We start from the raw sequence: 21858 nt of genomic DNA, 5'->3' as shown, positions 1-21858 counted from the left end.
GACAAAATCACTAAAGAGTTATAATAAAATTCTCAAAGAATAATAAGGACTAGAAAACAATTAAAAAGCATAAAGATTAAAAAAAACTCATACAACAAAAAAAACTCTAACCAATTCTAGTGGCTATCAAATTAGATCATAAGCCACCACATCCATTATCAACAAATCAGAATCTATCTAAGAACCCCAAAAGAATCAAAAACCACAATCTACTTCAAAATCAAAGCAACCACTCGATCCATTATAAAAAGAGGATAGGATTTTGAAACCACAATCTATTTTGGAACTAAAACAAACACTCGATCCACTAAAAAAGAATTTTTTTCTAATGAGTAAAATTGCAATTCTTATTATTTAAAAGTGGGTTTTATTACAAACAGAAAATTTGATTCTCTTCAATTAATTAATTAGACAATAAGAAAGTTGATAAAATTTGAATAATTTGATCTGCTTGCAACACATCTCAAGCAGATTTTGGAAGGGAAGAAGTATCTTGGAAACTAGGATCATTAATGCAATTATTGATACCAGTCATGATATCATTTGCACCAACATTCATGAGCTTATAATTTCCCTCCTTCAAAACTCTTTGAATGTTTTCAAGCACAAAAAGAGCACCTCCATCATTTACAAATATATGTAAACAAAGTTTGTAATGGTTTAATGCTTTGATACTACCAGGATGGGCGATTAGGGTATTGATAAGTTTCACTGTGTTGGTCATATCAACACGAACCACATCAATTATGTATTGTGCAAGAGTAATTAGGTCTGCGCCTGATTTTGAATTGAGAAGATTTGAACAAAATGAAGGATTTTTGGCTTTTTAACAAATGACATTTACTGGAACAACTTTGGCTGCATACAAAGATGAAGCACATAGAAAAAACACTAACAAAAATGAAGAATAATTAATCATTATTTTACTTTTCGTATTAACTTTATTATATTAGTGTTTACTTTGATTGATTACTACTTGATTTTATAGTCATCAATGAAGATTAAAAGATGAATTAATAATTCTTAAATAGATTAATTATTTTAATTTTACCAAAATCATATATTTAATTAAATTTGACAACTTTTATATATGTATAAACATTGCATAAAAAGAGATTTAACTTGATTTCTATAATTAAAATTTTACTTGATTTCTATAAGCATTCCAAAAAAATATTTTTAATTAAATTTGACAACTTTTATATAATTAAACTTGATTTCTACTTGATTTTATGGAATTTTTCCAAATTAAGCTTAACATACAAATATTCCATAAGATGATATTTTTATATAAAATATTATTTTTGAAATAATTATATTGTTATTAAAATATTGTTAATATATTAATTATAAAAAGAGTGTTTTATTAAATATTTTTCTATCATGTTTAGTACTTTAAAATTCTATAAAAAGAGATTTTCGTAAAAATAGTTTTCAATTCGTTATCATTATACTTAATATTAGAAATTTCAATCCTTCTATTATTTTAAAACTCATGATAATTCAAGAAATGAGTTAGGTAATTTGCGGTAATTTTTGAATTAGTAATCACTATTGTAATGATTAAATTAAAAGATTATGAGTCTTGTTTGGTTTCAAAAATAATTTTAGAAAAAATTACTTATCAAAATAAATTATGAAAAATAAATATAATTATATAAAACTTAAGATACAACATTAAAATAGTTTTTTTAAAAATCAATCCATTCTATAAGAGTTAAGATTTTTCAAAGTAAATTATGACACGATTGTACTAAAAAAATTAATATTAGGAAGATTAGTAAACAATCTATATTTTAAAATTAATAATTTTTTTATATATTTTATTTTGGAATTGTATTGTAGTCTTCACAAAAGTAGATGTATAATTGATCATGGCACTATTAGAAGTAATTCATATTTAGTTGTACTATTTTCTTAGCCCCTAAGTTTGTTAGAGGGTATTTTAGTATTTTATCCTATTCTAGTAACCCTAGTTTTAGCTTATAAATAGGGTGACAATCATTGTAACTGTTATCATGTTTTGTAGTCGTCATTCTCTGAATAGAATATTTCCATTCATCATTTATTCTACGTTTGCACCAACAATTGGTATCTAGAGCTCCGGTTCGGATTCATTGGGAAACACGGGAAACACGAGTGAACGTGAGGTCTTGTGTGTTTGATTTTGATTCTTAGATTCGTGTTGAATCTTGAACAAAATTTGATCAGAATTTTAATTTTGTGGGTTGGGAAACACTGTGTGAGAAATCTGAGTGTACTGCGCAAGGTAGAAAGATGAACGGAAACGGCAACATGAACACCAAACTTCCAGTATTTGACGGTAAAAACTGGAATCGTTGGATGATCCAAATGCGTGTACTGTTCGGTGCTCAAGATGTTCTAGATCTTGTCACTGATGGTTATGTTCCGGTAGCAGCAGATGCGACGGATGAACAGAAAAACGCACAGAAGGAAGTAAGGAAGAAGGATCAGAAAGCATTGTTCTTCATTCATCAATGTGTTGATGTAAATGTGTTTGAGAAGATTGCAGATTCAACAACAACAAAGGCTGCGTGGGACACACTGGTTAGATGTTATGGTGGTGACGCATCAGTGAAGAAGGTGAAGCTTCAGTCCTTGAGAAAGCAATATGAGAATCTCAACATGAAGAATAATGAGAAAGTTTCTGAATACATCTCCAGAGTGATTCTGATCACTAATGAGATGAAAGCGTGTGGAGAAACTCTTTCTGAAGAAACAATCATGGAGAAGGTATTGAGATCCCTTACCTCTCAATTTGATTACATTGTGGTAGCAATAGAACATTCCAAATATCTGAGCACCATGAGAATTGAAGAGCTGCAGAGCAGTCTAGAAGCGCAAGAGTTGCGTTTGACTGAGAGAACTTCTGAAAGGGAAGTAGAGCAGCAGGCTCTGAAAGCAACTTCTGATAGGAGGTATCAGAAGCAGTCAGAAGTCAGGAGAAGATCTGATGGTGGTCAGAAGTCAGAAAGCTCAACCTCTGATAGACAAAAGAATGCTCAGAAGGGAAAAGAGAAGTATGACAAGAAGAAAATCCAATGTTACTGTTGTAAGAAGTTTGGTCACTTTGCTAGAGATTGTTGGTCAAACAAGGAGAGAAAATCAGAAGAAGCAAATATAGCCAGAAGTTCTGATGACGAATCTGTGATATTGATGGCCTCTGAATCTGATGATATGGATCTGATAGACTGGTGGTATATGGACACTGGCTGTTCAAATCATCTTACTGGAAACAAGAAATGGCTGGTTGACTTTGACTCTGAAAAGAGGACAAAGATCAGATGTGCTGATGACAAATATCTTAATGCAGAAGGTATGGGAAATGTCAGAGTGATTCTGAACAATGGGAAAACAGCATTGATTCAGAACGTGTGGTATGTACCTGGCATCAGAAGCAATCTGATGAGTGTGGGACAATTAATTGAGAAAGGTTTTTCAGTTACCATGAAGGACAATCTTCTGAAGTTGTATGACTGCAATCAGAAGTTGATTATGGAGTCAGAACAGGGAAGGAATAGAACATTCAAGGTGAATGTCAGAACTGCAGACTCAGAATGTCTTAGTGCAACAAGTGCTGAGAAGGAGAGTGAGTTGTGGCACAGAAGATTTGGTCATTTGAATTTCAAAAGCTTAAAACATCTGAATTCAAAGAAGTTGGTACATGGAATTCCTGCAATTAAGAAGCCTGAAAAGTCATGCAAAGTTTGCATGGAAGGAAAACAACCACGATTGCCATTTGCGTCAGAAACTGTTCCAAGAGCAAAACATGCCTTGGGAGTTGTACATTCTGATGTGTGTGGTCCATTTCCAATAGCATCGATTGAAGGGAATAAATACTTTGTGTTATTTGTTGATGAATTCACAAGAATGACATGGGTATCCCTTATTAAGTTTAAACACGAGGTGCTTGATGAATTCAAGAAGTTCAGAATGAAGGCTGAGAATCAGAGTGGTCAGAAGTTGAAGATTCTTAGAACTGACGGTGGAGGTGAGTATAACTCCAAAGAGTTCCAGAAGTTCTGTGAGGAGAATGGAATTGAGCATGAGGTCACTGCTCCTTATACCCCTCAACACAATGGTCTTGCTGAAAGAAGAAACCGCACTTTGCTTGATATGGTGAGAAGCATGCTAAAGGAGAAGAAGATTCCTCAAAAGCTCTGGGGAGAAGTTGTTGCCACCGCAACGTATGTACTCAACCGATGTCCTACGAAGAAGTTGAAGGAAATAGTTCCAATACAGAAGTGGAGTGGAGATAAGCAAAGTGTTAGTCATCTGAAGGTGTTTGGTTCTGTTTGCTATAAACATGTTCCAGAAGCCAGAAGACAGAAGCTGGATGATAGAAGCAAAGTGATGATTCTGATAGGGTACCACAGTACAGGTGCATACAAGCTCTATTGTCCAGAAACCAATAAAATTGAATTCAGCAGAGATGTGATTGTGAAGGAATCAGAAGTTTGGAATTGGGATAAGTCTCAATCTGATTTTGATGTTAGAACTTCTGAAGAGAGGTCAGAGTTAAGAATTTCTGAAGTTGGAGTAAACTCTGTCGTTGATTCTGATTCTGATAGTGATTCTGACTCTGGAGAAGACTCAAAAGATGAAGGTGACTCTGATGACCCAGACTCTGATGACCCAAACTCTGATGGTAATCCAGATTCTGGTGGCAATTCAGACTCTGGAAATATGCCAGACCCTGAAGATGATCAAAGCTCTGGAGGAAGTCAACCATCTGAAGCTAGAAACTCTGAAGCTCAAGACTCTGAACAAGTTCAGAGACCACAAAGAATCAGAAACATCCCCAGAAGATATGCAGAATTTGACATGCTGCAAGACACTGAAGTAGACTCTGAAGGAGAAGTTATTCAGTGTGCCATGTTAGTAGACTCTGAACCCATAAGTACAGAAGAGGCTCTTAAGCAGAAGCTCTGGCTGAAGGCCATGAAAGAAGAACTTGATGCTATAGAGAGAAACAAGACTTGGAAGCTTACAGAACTTCCAAAAGACGAGAAAGCCATCAGCGTCAGATGGGTTTTCAAGCAGAAGTTAAAGCCAGATGGTTCAATTGGCAAACATAAAGCAAGGTTGGTAGCCAGAGGATTTCTACAGAAACCTGGGCTGGATTACTCTGAAGTGTTTGCACCTGTAGCAAGACATGAAACAATCAGAATGGTGATTGCAATAGCTGCTAACAGGAATTGGCCTCTGATGCATTTAGATGTAAAATCTGCATTTCTGAACGGTCCATTAGAAGAAGAAGTTTACATGTCACAACCTCCTGGATTTGTGAAAAAGAATCAGGAAGGGATGGTGTACAGATTATACAAAGCTCTATATGGATTGAAACAAGCGCCCAGAGCTTGGAATTAGAAGATTGATTCATTTTTCAAGAAGCAAGGCTTTCAGAAATGTGAGATGGAGTACGGTGTCTATGTTCAGCATATTTCTGAAGGAAATATGACTTTGGTATGTTTATATGTTGATGATATACTGCTAACTGGAAGTTCTGAACAGGAGATAGCCAAGTTCAAGAAAGTTCTGATGAATGAATTCGAAATGACTGATCTAGGTAAAATGACATACTTTCTAGGGATGGAGTTCAGATACTCTGAGAAAGGTATTATTTTGCATCAGCTCAAGTATGAATTAGAACTTCTGAAGAGATTTAATCTGAAGAACTGTAAGATTGCTGTCACACCTTCTGATACAAATCAGAAACTGGATTCTGACTCTGATGGAAAGGATGTGGACGCTACAACCTTCAAACAGTTGGTTGGTTCTCTGAGGTATTTGTGCAATACCAGACCTGATATTTGCTAATCAGTTGAGATGGTTAGTAGGTTCATGAGTAAACCTAAGTGGTCCCATTACCAAGCTGCAGTCAGGATTCTGAGGTATATCAAGGGAACTCTGAAGTATGGAGTATTATTTCCTTCTGGAAGAAAGGATGAGTCAGAACTTCTGAGTTATTCAGATTCTGATTGGTGTGGAGACAGAGTTGACAGAAGAAGTACGTCTGGGTACTTATTCAAATTTCTGGGAGGTCCCATTTCTTGGTGTTCCAAGAAGCAACCTGTTGTGGCGTTGTCAACTTGTGAGGCTAAATACATTGCAGGTGCTGTTACTGCATGCCAAGCTGTGTGGATTCTAAATCTATTGCAGGATCTGAAGATTAAAGTAAACAAACCTCTGAAGCTGATGATTGACAACAAGTCTGCAATCAATCTTGCCAGAAACCCAGTGTTGCATGGGAGAAGCAAGCACATTGAGACCAAGTATCATTTTCTGAGACATCAAGTTCGAAGGGGAGTGTTAGAAGTTGTACACTGCAGCACTCAGAAACAGTTGGCAGATGTTCTGACGAAAGCTATCAAGACTGATCAATTTCTCAGATTAAGGGATAGAATTGGTGTTACAAGTTTTGATGGAATATGAATTAAGGGATGGTATTAGAAGTAATTCATATTTAGTTGTACTATTTTCTTAGCCCCTAAGTTTGTTAGAGGGTATTTTAGTATTTTATCCTATTCTAGTAACCCTAGTTTTAGCTTATAAATAGGGTGACAATCATTGTAACTTTTATCATGTTTTATAGCCGTCATTCTCTGAATAGAATATTTCCATTCATCATTTATTCTACCTTTGCACCAACAGGCACACCCATAATCAATTATGGGGTGATATACACTACATAATTAATTTTGCACATAACCATCATATATTATAGAATTTAATAACCATTTTACTTTTCAAAAGAAAATTCTTAAGAATTTTGAATGAGGGATGTTTAGAAAACTACTTTTGTGAGTGTATGTATGTTATAATATTAAGAGACATATACACTATCATTTACAACATGATCCTAAGAAAAAAATGACTTTGAATCTTGGATCATATTGCCTTTTTTGGTTCAGGTCCATTCTTTGATGATGTTTGAGATATCTCACAGGAGGTTGGTTAACATGACAACTAGAGATAAATGAAAGATAGAATGTTAGCTCCCGTAATAAATAGGAAAAAACTACTCCTTAAAAGTATACTTCTTACCATTTAATATTATTAAAAACAAAAAACAAAAAAAAAATATTTATTGTAGAAAGGTGGCAAAATTGAAAATGGGTGGCAAAGACCAACCCAGAAAGACACAAAATTAAACTAACTCAACTAGTCAACTAGAAATGTAAATCCTATAATATATACATGATCCTAACAAATATTAAATATTTAGATTTTAGATTCGTTAAAACTATTTATTTTTTGTTTTCATAATGTTTTACTTTTTATCTTTATATTTAATTTAATTTTTACAAAATATATTTATATTGAAAAAAGTAATTGTTATATTTATTTTTATTTTTATTTTGAAAAACTAAAATTCAATAGTATACATATTATAAAGATCATTTTTTATTGAATAACTTTTACAAAGACTAAAATTAATATTAAATATGAAAACTAATATAATTACAAGAACAATTTTTTTTAATAATAAATAATATTATATTAAATTAATAAAAAGTGACAAAATCACTGAAGAGTTATAATAATAGTCTCAAAGAATAAGAAGGACTAGAAAACAATTAAAAAATAAAAAGATTAAAAAAAACTCATACAACAAAAAAAAAACTCTAACCAATTCTAGTGGCTATCAAATTAGATCATAAGCCACCGCATCCATTATCAACAAATCAGAATCTATCTAAGAACCCCAAAAGAAACAAAAACCACAATCTACTTCAAAATCAAAGCAACCACTCGATCCATAATAAAAAGAGGATATGATTTTGAAACCACAATCTATTTTAGAACTAAAACAAACACTCGATCCACTAAAAAAGAATTTTTTTCTAATGAGTAAAATTGCAATTCTTATTATTTAAAAGTGGGTTGATTACGAACATAAAATATGATTCTTTTCGATCAATTAATTAGACAATAAGAAAGTTGATAAAATTTGAATAATTTGATCTGCTTGCAACACATCTCCAGCAGATTTTGGAAGGGAAGAAGTATCTTGGAAACTAGGATCATTAATACAATTATTGATACCAGTCATGATATCATTTGCACCAACATTCATGAGCTTATAATTTCCCTCCTTCAAAACTCTTTGAATGTTTTCAAGCACAAAAAGAGCACCTCCATCATTTACAAATATTTGTAGACAAAGTTTGTAATGGTTTAATGCTTTGATACTACCAGGATGGGCGATTAGGGTATTGATAAGTTTCACTGTGTTGGTCATATCAACACGAACCACATCAATTGTGTATTGTGCAAGAGTAATTAGGTCTGCGCCTGATTTTGAATTGAGAAGATTTGAACAAAATGAAGGATTTTTGGCTTTTTGACAAATGACATTTACTAGAACAACTTTGGCTGCATACGAAGATGAAGCACATAGAAAAAACACTAACAAAAATGAAAAATAATTAATCATTATTTTACTTTTCGTATTAACTTTATTATATTAGTGTTTACTTTGATTGATTTCTACTTGATTTTATAGTCATCAATGAAGATTAAAAGATGAATTTATAATTCTTAAATAGATTAATTATTTTAATTTTACCAAAATCATATATTTAATTAAATTTTACAACTTTTATATATGTATAAACATTGCATAAAAAGAGATTTTACTTGATTTCTATAATTAAAATTTTACTTTATTTCTATAAGCATTCCAAAAAAATATTTTTAATTAAATTTGACAACGTTTATATAATTAAACTTGATTTCTACTGTATTTTATGGAATTTTTCCAAATTAAGCTTAACATACAAATATTCCATAAGATGATATTTTTATCTAAAATATTATTTTTGAAATGATTATATTGTTATTAAAATATTGTTAATATATTAATTATAAAAAGAGTGTTTTATTAAATATTTTTCTATCATGTTTAATACTTTAAAATTCTATAAAAAGTGATTTTCGTAAAAATAGTTTTCAATTCGTTAGCATTATACTTAATATTAGAAATTTCAATCCTTCTATTATTTTAAAACTCATGATAATTCAAGAAATGAGTTAGGTAATTTGCGGTAATTTTTGAATTAGTAATCACTATTGTAATGATTAAATTAAAATATTAGGAGTCTTGTTTGGTTTCAAAAATAAGTTTAGAAAAAATTACTTATCAAAATAAATTATGAAAAATAAATATAACTATATAAAACTTGAGATACAATGTTAAAATAGTTTTTTTAAAAATCAATCCATTCTATAAGAGTTAAGATTTTTCAAAGTAAATTATGACACGATTTTACTAAAAAAATTAATATTAGGAAGATTAGTAAACAATCTATATTTTAAAATTAATAATTTTTTTATATATTTTATTTTGGGATTTTATTGTAGTCTTCACAAAAGTAGATGCATAATCGATCATGGCACACCCATAATCAATTATGGGGTGATATACACTACATAATTAATTTTGCACATAACCATCATATATTATCGAATTTAATAACCATTTTACTTTTCAAAAGAACATTCTTAAGAATTTTGAATGAGGGATGTTTAGAAAACTACTTTTTTGAGTGTATGTATGTTATAATATTAAGAGACATATACACTATCATTTACAACATGATCCTAAGAAAAAAATGACTTTGAATCTTGGATCATATTGCGTTTTTTGGTTCAGGTCCATTCTTTGATGATGTTTGAGATAGATTTTTTTTAAAATAACCATCTTTTTAAAATTAAATACGAAAATAACCAAGTTTTTAGACAAATTTCCAAAATAACCATGTTTGTGAGAGGATGCGTCGGGGGAGTTGGCGCATCCCTTGAAATTTTAGGGCACCTTCAAATCCCCCTAAAGCAGGCGCCCATGGGGTTGGCACCCTAGTGAAACCCCCCTAAGGCAGGCGCCCATGGGGTTGGCGCCCTAGTAAATCCCCTAAGGGAGGCGCCCATGGGGTTGGCGCCTTAGCCTCCAACTAAGGGAGGCGCCCTTAGGGTTGGCGCCTTTGTGTTTTTGGCGCCCCTAGGGTTGGCGCCTGTGTGTGTGTGTTTTTTAGGTGCCACTTCTTGTGGCGCCTATGTGTGTGTCTGTTGTCGGATTTATCGCCTCTATAAATACGATCACCTTGCATACAAATTTTCAGTCAAATTCATCTCCTAGTCTATATTTTCACTCAAATTCATCTTCTAGTCTAGTCCAACCATCAATTTTAATTTTCTTTGTTTTAACAATGTCTACATATATTCAAAAACGAAATGCTGATGTGATATTTTCTGCCGTTGCGGCTCCGATACAGGTTCGACTTTGGAACACAGATACGTTTGAACGTCTTAATCGAACGTTGTATAGTTGGTTAGAGGGAGAAATTGGAGAGGGTGAACAGATTAGAAGAATACAATGGCTTGTGTCCACGTTCAACCAAAACGGAGAAGTGCGTGAATGGGTGGATATTAAGACCGACCAAGACGCTCGTAGGATGATGCAGTACATGTTCAAAATTGTTTTGATGGTTGTAATCGCATGGTTTTTGTATTCTAGTTGTTTTAATTGTTTGTGTTATTTTTTATGAACAACTGTCTTTTCGTCACAGCCGTCTATTATGAAGTAAAATTAATTTTCCATATATTGCAACAGAGGTACTTTGAAATAAATTTAAGTTTCCATATATAGCAATAGAGGTACATCTGAATTTATCTGGTTGTGCTCATTCTAACACTAGGACAGTTATTACGATTGTGACCTGGTTGACGGCATGAACTACATAGTCTAACCATTTTGTTCGCCGTATCCATTTCGGTTCGAATTCGGGTGCTGTTAGGGCGACCCTTTTTCTTCCTTCGCATAACTTCGTTGTGCCAAATGATGTCCCCTTGATATTCTGGCCAATAATCCTCTTTTGCCACTACTGAAAAACTAATTTTATAAACATTTGAAAGGCTGGCGACTTTGTAAAGTTCAGATAGCAAGTAGGATGGATCTCTTCGAACCTTTGAGCACGCCGCTATGACATGGGAGCAGGGGGTACGGAAGGCTTGGAACCTTCCGCAATCGCACCAACCTCTATCTAATTCAACTTTGTACTGTCCCATTGGCATGCCCTCATTGTGATCCATGGACTCGGCAACACTAAACCAACCTTTTGTTCGGTCAAATACCGTAACCACGTGTGTGTTTGCTTTGGCAGCTTCATGTCTGATGAATTTCATTGAAGCATCACTGAACAACTGTCCAGATTGCAACACGGAACTCCATTTTGAGCGTCTGGTTTCAAACAATGCCCCAAGCCTGAAATATGTAGCTTGCACCAAAGAGGTTATTGGTAGGTTACGAATTCCTTTGAAGACAGAGTTCATTGATTCCACAAGATTTGTTGTCATGTGGCCCCAACGTTGTCCGCCGTCGTATGCCCTAGTCCACTTCTCCAACGGAATACTATCGATCCACCGAACCGCATCTTCGTTCGACAATCTTATTTCCTCGCGGTAGTGTTTGAAAGAAGGTTCTGTCAATGCGTAACCTGCATTGACAACCTTCTTACACAACGTCTTATCTTTGATTTCTCGCATGAAATTCTGAGCAATATGTCTAATACAAAACACATGCATCGAATGAGGATTTTGCCAGCCATTGTCAATGTTTTTATATGCACTGATGATTGAGGGGTGTCTATCAGAGATCAAACACAAGTTAGGTTGAGGTGCTACGTGCAATCGGAGATTTCTTAGGAAAAAACTCCATCCCTCAGCTGTCTCCCCTTCAACCAAGGCAAAGGCGATCGGAAAAATATTGCTGTTCCCATCTTGTGCCACTGCCATCAGTAACGTTCCTTTGTATTTTCCATACAACCATGTACCATCAATTTGTATAATTGGTTTACAGAAAGAAAAACATGTGATACACGGTTGATACGCCCAAAATAGACGGTGAAATATTCTATTTCCAACAGCACATGTACCATTTGGTGTATATGCGGTCAATGTTTCCATCTTGAAAATTGTACCGGGAGCATAGTGTTTTAGAGTGAACATGTATTTTGGAAGTTGTTTGTAAGATTCCTCCCAATTGCCAAACACTTTTTCAACAGCTTTTGTTCTAGCTATCCATGCCTTCCTATATGATGGTGTGTAGTTGTACTTTGCCCTAATATGCGAGATTATTGTACTCACCTTTAAAGACGGATTATCGGCAATGACAGACAATATTTCATCGCATATTAGTTGGGAGCTTAATTTACGATGATCCTGCATTGGGTTGGTCAGGATGCATGTGTGATCTGGACCCATTGATCCAATCTCCCAAGACTCCTTCCTCTTCCTGTACGAAGCTGACAACTTAAAAAGGCAGTGCTCATTCGGACAATAAACTTTATACCTCAATGCGTCAGTTCTGTCAACTCTGAAATCTGCTGATAGTTCCATGTGGAATTTTTTGATGGCTTTTACACATTCCTCTTTTGTGCGAAATGTGTCTCCTTGTTTCAGAGATCCTTGCATTTGCATGTAAGGATTGTACCATACATCTCCCGAAGGTTCATCAGAACCCAAATTTAACCTTGTCATGTGTTGGGGTGGGCAATATACATGACCTGCTGGTATTGGCTCCTCTTCCTCTTCAGCGTTCACCATCGAATCAACAATGATCTCAGGTTCCTCTTCTTCATCGTCTGGAACATTCACCTCAACTTGTTCGTCATCAGTCTCACAAAACACTTGTGACTGATTAATGTACTGGGACTCCTGTTGTTGATGTGGTAATATATACAACTCGATATCATTGTAACCAGATTGTTCGTGACTGCCAAACATATGTTGAACATCATCATCATCTCGAATCTTCTTCTGATAAAATTTTACCTGGTTTTCTGCAAAACAAACTGGATTTTTATAGATGATCTGACCGACATTATTGGACTGCAACTTCTTTTCTATTCTTTGTTTTAGGTGTGAAAAATTTGATCGCTGATTTATTGTAAAACGAGTCACCTGTGTGTCTTGAAAACAAAAACCGAACAACTGATGATCAAATATTTCACCGTCAACATGTGCACTGATCATATATTGTTGTGTGGAAGACATTGTGTTGAATGGAATTGAACTAAATGATTTGTAAATCTTGTTCAACCGCACAACATAAATAGTTGGCCAATGCATTAATAAATTCATAATAGTCTGTACAGACTTGACTATACTTGCATGCAGAGAAAAGAGTGAAAACAGACTTGACTATACTTGCACGCAGAGGGAAGAGTGAAAATATTACACAGAGGGAAGAGTGAAAAGAATACTCAATACAGAGGGAATCAAGAATCTCTGATTTCTCTGTGCCCTAATGTACCCTAATGTGCCCTAACATTAAACATAGGCGCCCATTCCCTTGGCACCATAAAGTAACATAGGCGCCAAAGGGTTGGGCGCCTCTTCCTTAAATTGTACATAGGCGCCACTAGGAAGGGCGCCTCTTCCTAAGCCTTACACTAAGGCGCCAAGAGGAAGGGCGCCTCTTCCTTGCATGTGAAAAATCACATGTAGGCGCCAAAGGTAATGGCTCTTCTTCCTATTGCATGTGATTTCTTCACATGCGCCTACTAGATTCCCTTCCATGCTATGCTAGTTTTGTCATTCACTTTGTGTCATTCATTTGTCTTTCAATTTTGTCCTCATGTGCCTTTGCATGCAACCAATCATAATTCTTTATGGTTTCTAAACCTACTCACTTATTCATCTATAAATACCCTCCCATATCAACATTATCAAACCATCTTCATCACACTCTTTCCTTCTACCACATTTCTTTCATCTAACAAACTTAAGCTTTGCAAAATCGAATCATGTCTTTGTTAACTATGGGCGATGAACACAGAGGCACAATCGAGAATATCTCGGCATTTGTATGTTGTCTCTATCTTTTAGTTACTATTTATGGATTACTTGTAATACATATGTTCTTTGTGTTATACCTTTCAAATCTCTTTCTTTTTAGTTTCTATTTCTGCATTACATCTAATACATATTTCTTGAGAATGTATTTCTTCTTCTAATTGTATTTTTGTTTTTTTGTTATTAGGATCCGAAGCGGTTTAGATGTCGTGTACATGAATATGTACCCCACGATCCTTTAATAGAACCATATATTAGAGGATGTGGATTTGGAAATCTCCTAAACATTGTTTCGTACTCGGTGGACTACAAGTTCATCCTGGCTTTGTTGGAGAGGTGGAGACCCGAGACCCACACATTTCACCTTCCGATTGGTGAGTGTACCGTCACACTTGAGGACGTGTACATGCTGTTGGGTCTTCGTATAGATGGAAAGGCAGTGAATGGGAAAGTTAACCAAGACAACAACATATGCAATGAATTACTTGGTGCCCCTTTGTTAGACAACGAAACTGAGGGAGACACATCCAGTCAAGCAAGGGGGCAAGGTATAAATTTAAAATACCTTAGACAATATTATAACAGTATAGTACTGTCTGAAGATTCAACCGAGTATGAGAAAATAATAAAAGCTCGGTGTTATATTATGATTTTATTTGGTAACTTTTTATTTCCAGAAAGTACAGGTAATTCTGTGAATATAATGTATTTACCTTTATTACGCAACATCAATAAGGTAAACACTTATAGTTGGGGTTCAGCTGTGTTGGCCCATCTATATAGTGCATTGTGTAAAAATGCAAAAAAGAATACCTGTACTTTTTTTTCATGTGCTTATTTGCTTCAAGCTTGGGGGTGGTCTAGGATGCCGTCGCTCGCCCCAGAAAATGAGCGTCTATTCGTGTTCCCCTTTGCAACCAAGTAAGTCTACCACTTTACCATTCACCATTTAGTTAATTATATCTATTATTTAAATTAACAGTGACTAATATTTTTCACTTCTTCTTATTATCTTAGGTGGTCAATAAGGGGAATGAACTACAATAGGTGTCCGAAACACGCTATTGTAGTCTATCGAAATCTATTGGATCACATTGGACATGATGATGTAATACTCCTACCAAACTATAGTTAATCTTAAAATAATTCTCAAATTATTTTCCATCTAACGATTTGGTATTTTTTTCCAGTTTGTATGGAGGCCATATCTGGGTCTGGATCATGATGTGAACCATGACGATGCTGCAGTTTGGACAGCGAAGACACCAATTATCCGATTCACTACAGTTGAAATGCACCAAAGTGACCGGGTCAAACTGCAGTTCGGAATGCTACAACATATTCCAGAGTCTCCCACGTGTTTGGGGAATTGGCATCAAAAAAGGGTCGATGCACAGTGGGATTATTCTGACTGGAGAGACTTTGCAAAAGACATGTGTCGTCAATGGAGAAATCGACGATAACACATCCTGAACGAACCAGTCATCCAAGGTGTAAGACCGACTCAACAATATATGGCATGGTTTAGGTCTGTAACAACTCAGCAATTCGTATCTGAGCTGCGGTATTTGATGGATCCGCGCCAACTTGCTTCGTCATCGTATGTCCCACATAAATTCACCACCCAACACCAATGTGAACCCACCCAAACCCAACAACCAACCACACAACATCAACCGACCACATACTCAAACCAACCAAACACCCAACATCGCAACCCGTTCATGCCAACCACCCAACAACGAACCATCCAACGTCGCAATCCCTTCATACCACCCACCCAAACACAAAACCAAGAACCAAACCCCGCAACCACAACCGTCTATACCACCGATGATTCATATGGGTCACGTCATCCTAGCCCCCCACCATTTAACACCCAACCACTGTTTAACTATAGTACGCCCCAAGAACCATTGCTTCGTTTTCAAAACGACTAAATGACCCAATTTGGGCAACTATACCGTCCCCAATTCACCCAATTCAGCCAACCCCAACGCCCTAACTACGATGACATGGGCACCGAACTCCATTACGGAAGCGCCGTTGGCCACAGCCCCTCCGGATATTGGGAGCAAATGATGGCACATTTGTCGAATACCGCCGGAACCTCTGCTAGACCTTCCAACCATCCATCGCTCGATCAGGTCAGCACCCAAAGACCACAAACACCTCAAGAAAATCGTGGGAGACCTCGGAGACAACCTAACGCACCGGGATGTGGAACCGGGGGACGTTATAATCAGGCGGGTCATTAGGGTTTTGGTCATTCTAATGTAATCAATTATTATATATTTAATGAAGTCATTTTATTTTTATTTTTATTTATTACGTATTAAAAAATTAATATGAAATATTAAAAACAAAAAATATTATAAAGAATTATAATATTTAAAAAATAAAAAATAAAAAAATTAGTCACAGCCTCACAGGCGCCAACCCTAAGGGCGCCTCCCTTAGTGAGCAGGCTAAGGCGCCAACCCCATGGGCGCCTCCCTTAGGGGATTCACTAGGCGCCAACCCCATGGGCGCCTCCCTTAGGGGTATATGCAGGCGCCAATTTCATTGGCTCCTCCTTTAGGAGCCCAATGCAATTGGCGCCAGTACGTTTGGCGCCTACCCTAAAATTTTAAGGGATGCGCCAACTCCCCCGGCGCATCCTCTCACAAACATGGTTATTTTGGAAATTTTTCTGAAAACTTGGTTATTTTCGTATTTAATTTCAAAAAGATGGTTATTTTAAAAAAAAAATCTTTGAGATATCTCACCGGAGGTTGGTTAACATGACAACTAGAGATAAATGAAAGATAGAATGTTAGCTCCCGTAATAAATAGGAAAAAACTACTCCTTAAAAGTATACTTCTTACAATTTAATATTATTAAAAAAAACAAAAAAAACATATTTATTGTAGAAAGGTGTCAAAATTGAAAATGGGTGGCAAAGACCAACTCAGAGAGACACAAAATTAAACTAACTCAACTAGTCAACTAGAAATGTAAAGCCTATAATATATACATGATCCTAACAAATATTAAATATTTAGATTTTAGATTCGTTAAAACTATTTATTTTTTGTTTTCATAATGTTTTACTTTTTATCTTTATATTTAATTTAATTTTTACAAAATATATTTATATTGAAAAAAGTAATTGTTATATTTATTTTTATTTTTATTTTGAAAAACTAAAATTCAATAGTATACATATTATAAAGATCATTTTTTATTGAATAACTTTTACAAAGACTAAAATTAATATTAAATATAAAAACTAATATAATTACAAGGACAATTTTTTTTAATAATAAATAATATTATATTAAATTAATAAAAAGTGACAAAATCACCGAAGAGTTATAATAATAGTCTCAAAGAATAAGAAGGACTAGAAAACAATTAAAAAATAAAAAGATTAAAAAAAACTCATACAACAAAAAAAAACTCTAACCAATTCTAATGGCTATCAAATTAGATCATAAGCCACCGCATCCATTATCAACAAATCAGAATCTATCTAAGAACCCCAAAAGAAACAAAAACCACAATCTACTTCAAAATCAAAGCAACCACTCGATCCATCATAAAAAGAGGATATGATTTTGAAACCACAATCTATTTTAGAACTAAAACAAACACTCGATCCACTAAAAAAGAATTTTTTTTCTAATGAGTAAAATTGCAATTCTTATTATTTAAAAGTGGGTTGATTACAAACATAAAATATGATTCTCTTCAATCAATTAATTAGACAATAAGAAAGTTGATAAAATTTGAATAATTTGATCTGCTTGCAACACATCTCCAGCAGATTTTGGAAGGGAAGAAGTATCTTGGAAACTAGGATCATTAATACAATTATTGATACCAGTCATGATATCATTTGCACCAACATTCATGAGCTTATAATTTCCCTCCTTCAAAACTCTTTGAATGTTTTCAAGCACAAAAAGAGCACCTCCATCATTTACAAATATTTGTAAACAAAGTTTGTAATGGTTTAATGCTTTGATACTACCAGGATGGGCGATTAGGGTATTGATAAGTTTCACTGTGTTGGTCATATCAACACGAACCACATCAATTGTGTATTGTGCAAGAGTAATTAGGTCTGCGCCTGATTTTGAATTGAGAAGATTTGAACAAAATGAAGGATTTTTGGCTTTTTGACAAATGACATTTACTGGAACAACTTTGGCTGCATACGAAGATGAAGCACATAGAAAAAACACTAACAAAAATGAAGAATAATTAATCATTATTTTACTTTTCGTATTAACTTTATTATATTAGTGTTTACTTTGATTGATTTCTACTTGATTTTATAGTCATCAATGAAGATTAAAAGATGAATTTATAATTCTTAAATAGATTAATTATTTTAATTTTACCAAAATCATATATTTAATTAAATTTTACAACTTTTATATATGTATAAACATTGCATAAAAAGAGATTTTACTTGATTTCTATAATTAAAATTTTACTTGATTTCTATAAGCATTCCAAAAAAATATTTTTAATTAAATTTGACAACTCTTATATAATTAAACTTGATTTCTACTTGATTTTATGGAATTTTTCCAAATTAAGCTTAACATACAAATATTCCATAAGATGATATTTTTATCTAAAATATTATTTTTGAAATGATTATACTGTTATTAAAATATTGTTAATATATTAATTATAAAAAGAGTGTTTTATTAAATATTTTTCTATCATGTTTAATACTTTAAAATTCTATAAAAAGAGATTTTCGTAAAAATAGTTTTCAATTCGTTAGCATTATACTTAATATTAGAAATTTCAATCCTTCTATTATTTTAAAACTCATGATAATTCAAGAAATGAGTTAGGTAATTTGCGGTGATTTTTGAATTAGTAATCACTATTGTAATGATTAAATTAAAATATTAGGAGTCTTGTTTGGTTTCAAAAATAATTTTAGAAAAAATTACTTATCAAAATAAATTATGAAAAATAAATATAATTATATAAAACTTGAGATACAATGTTAAAATAGTTTTTTTTTAAATCAATCCATTCTATAAGAGTTAAGATTTTTCAAAGTAAATTATGACACGATTTTACTAAAAAAATTAATATTAGGAAGATTAGTAAACAATCTATATTTTAAAATTAATAATTTTTTTATATACTTTATTTTGGAATTTTATTGTAGTCAAGTAGATGCATAATTGATCATGGCACACCCATAATCAATTATGGGGTTATATACTCTACATAATTAATTTTGCACATAACCATCATATATTATCGAATTTAATAACCATTTTACTTTTCAAAAGAACATTTTAAGAGTTTTGAATGAGGGATGTTTAGAGAACTACTTTTGTGAGTGTATGTATGTTATAATATTAAGAGACATATACACTATCATTTACAACATGATCCTAAGAAAAAAATGACTTTGAATCTTGGATCATATTGCGTTTTTTGGTTCAGGTCCATTCTTTGATGATGTTTGAGATATCTCACAGGAGGTTGGTTAACATGACAACTAGAGATAAATGAAAGATAGAATGTTAGCTCCCGTAATAAATACGAAAAAACTACTCCTTAAAAGTATACTTCTTACCATTTAATATTATTAAAAAAAAACAAAATAATATTTATGGTAGAAAGGTGTCAAAATTGAAAATGGGTGGCAAAGACCAACCCAGAGAGACACAAAATTAAACTAACTCAACTAGTCAACTAGAAATGTAAAGCCTATAATATATACATGATCCTCACAAATATTAAATATTTAGATTTTAGATTCGTTAAAACTATTTATTTTTTGTTTTCATAATGTTTTACTTTTTATCTTTATATTTAATTTAATTTTTACAAAATATATTTATATTGAAAAAAGTAATTGTTATATTTATTTTTATTTTTATTTTGAAAAACTAAAATTCAATAGTATACATATTATAAAGATCATTTTTTATTGAATAACTTTTACAAAGACTAAAATTATTATTAAATTTAAAAACTAATATAATTACAAGAACAATTTTTTTTAATAATAAATAATATTATATTAAATTAATAAAAAGTGACAAAATCACCGAAGAGTTATAATAATAGTCTCAAAGAATAAGAAGGACTAGAAAACAATTAAAAAATAAAAAGATTAAAAAAAACTCATACAACAAAAAAAAAACTCTAACCAATTCTAGTGGCTATCAAATTAGATCATAAGCCACCGCATCCATTATCAACAAATCAGAATCTATCTAAGAACCCCAAAAGAAACAAAAACCACAATCTACTTCAAAATCAAAGCAACCACTCGATCCATCATAAAAAGAGGATATGATTTTGAAACCACAATCTATTTTAGAACTAAAACAAACACTCGATCCACTAAAAAAGAATTTTTTTTCTAATGAGTAAAATTGCAATTCTTATTATTTAAAAGTGGGTTGATTACAAACATAAAATATGATTCTCTTCAATCAATTAATTAGACAATAAGAAAGTTGATAAAATTTGAATAATTTGATCTGCTTGCAACACATCTCCAGCAGATTTTGGAAGGGAAGAAGTATCTTGGAAACTAGGATCATTAATACAATTATTGATACCAGTCATGATATCATTTGCACCAACATTCATGAGCTTATAATTTCCCTCCTTCAAAACTCTTTGAATGTTTTCAAGCACAAAAAGAGCACCTCCATCATTTACAAATATTTGTAAACAAAGTTTGTAATGGTTTAATGCTTTGATACTACCAGGATGGGCGATTAGGGTATTGATAAGTTTCACTGTGTTGGTCATATCAACACGAACCACATCAATTGTGTATTGTGCAAGAGTAATTAGGTCTGCGCCTGATTTTGAATTGAGAAGATTTGAACAAAATGAAGGATTTTTGGCTTTTTGACAAATGACATTTACTGGAACAACTTTGGCTGCATACGAAGATGAAGCACATAGAAAAAACACTAACAAAAATGAAGAATAATTAATCATTATTTTACTTTTCGTATTAACTTTATTATATTAGTGTTTACTTTGATTGATTTCTACTTGATTTTATAGTCATCAATGAAGATTAAAAGATGAATTTATAATTCTTAAATAGATTAATTATTTTAATTTTACCAAAATCATATATTTAATTAAATTTTACAACTTTTATATATGTATAAACATTGCATAAAAAGAGATTTTACTTGATTTCTATAATTAAAATTTTACTTGATTTCTATAAGCATTCCAAAAAAATATTTTTAATTAAATTTGACAACTCTTATATAATTAAACTTGATTTCTACTTGATTTTATGGAATTTTTCCAAATTAAGCTTAACATACAAATATTCCATAAGATGATATTTTTATCTAAAATATTATTTTTGAAATGATTATACTGTTATTAAAATATTGTTAATATATTAATTATAAAAAGAGTGTTTTATTAAATATTTTTCTATCATGTTTAATACTTTAAAATTCTATAAAAAGAGATTTTCGTAAAAATAGTTTTCAATTCGTTAGCATTATACTTAATATTAGAAATTTCAATCCTTCTATTATTTTAAAACTCATGATAATTCAAGAAATGAGTTAGGTAATTTGCGGTGATTTTTGAATTAGTAATCACTATTGTAATGATTAAATTAAAATATTAGGAGTCTTGTTTGGTTTCAAAAATAATTTTAGAAAAAATTACTTATCAAAATAAATTATGAAAAATAAATATAATTATATAAAATTTGAGATACAATGTTAAAATAGTTTTTTTTAAAATCAATCCATTCTATAAGAGTTAAGATTTTTCAAAGTAAATTATGACACGATTTTACTAAAAAAATTAATATTAGGAAGATTAGTAAACAATCTATATTTTAAAATTAATAATTTTTTTATATACTTTATTTTGGAATTTTATTGTAGTCAAGTAGATGCATAATTGATCATGGCACACCCATAATCAATTATGGGGTTATATACTCTACATAA

General features: G+C 32.5%; 1 protein-coding gene across 2 annotated transcripts in view; it reads right to left on the bottom strand.

Moving 5' to 3' along the window:
- Positions 1–457: 457 nt before the first annotated feature.
- LOC127124559 (pectinesterase inhibitor 2-like) overlaps positions 458–21858 on the bottom strand; it is a 39574-nt gene continuing 18173 nt past the window's right edge. For both annotated transcript variants that reach the window (XM_051054168.1, XM_051054167.1), the window contains exon 2: positions 458–618. In XM_051054168.1, coding sequence (XP_050910125.1) covers positions 464–618 — 155 coding nt within the window. In that variant the 3' untranslated portion in view covers positions 458–463. The remainder of the gene's footprint in view (positions 619–21858) is intronic.

This window comes from Lathyrus oleraceus, chromosome 1, assembly GCF_024323335.1.
Source record: "Lathyrus oleraceus cultivar Zhongwan6 chromosome 1, CAAS_Psat_ZW6_1.0, whole genome shotgun sequence".
Classification (NCBI taxonomy): Eukaryota; Viridiplantae; Streptophyta; class Magnoliopsida; order Fabales; family Fabaceae; genus Lathyrus; species Lathyrus oleraceus.
This window is presented reverse-complemented; position numbering and strand designations above follow the sequence as displayed.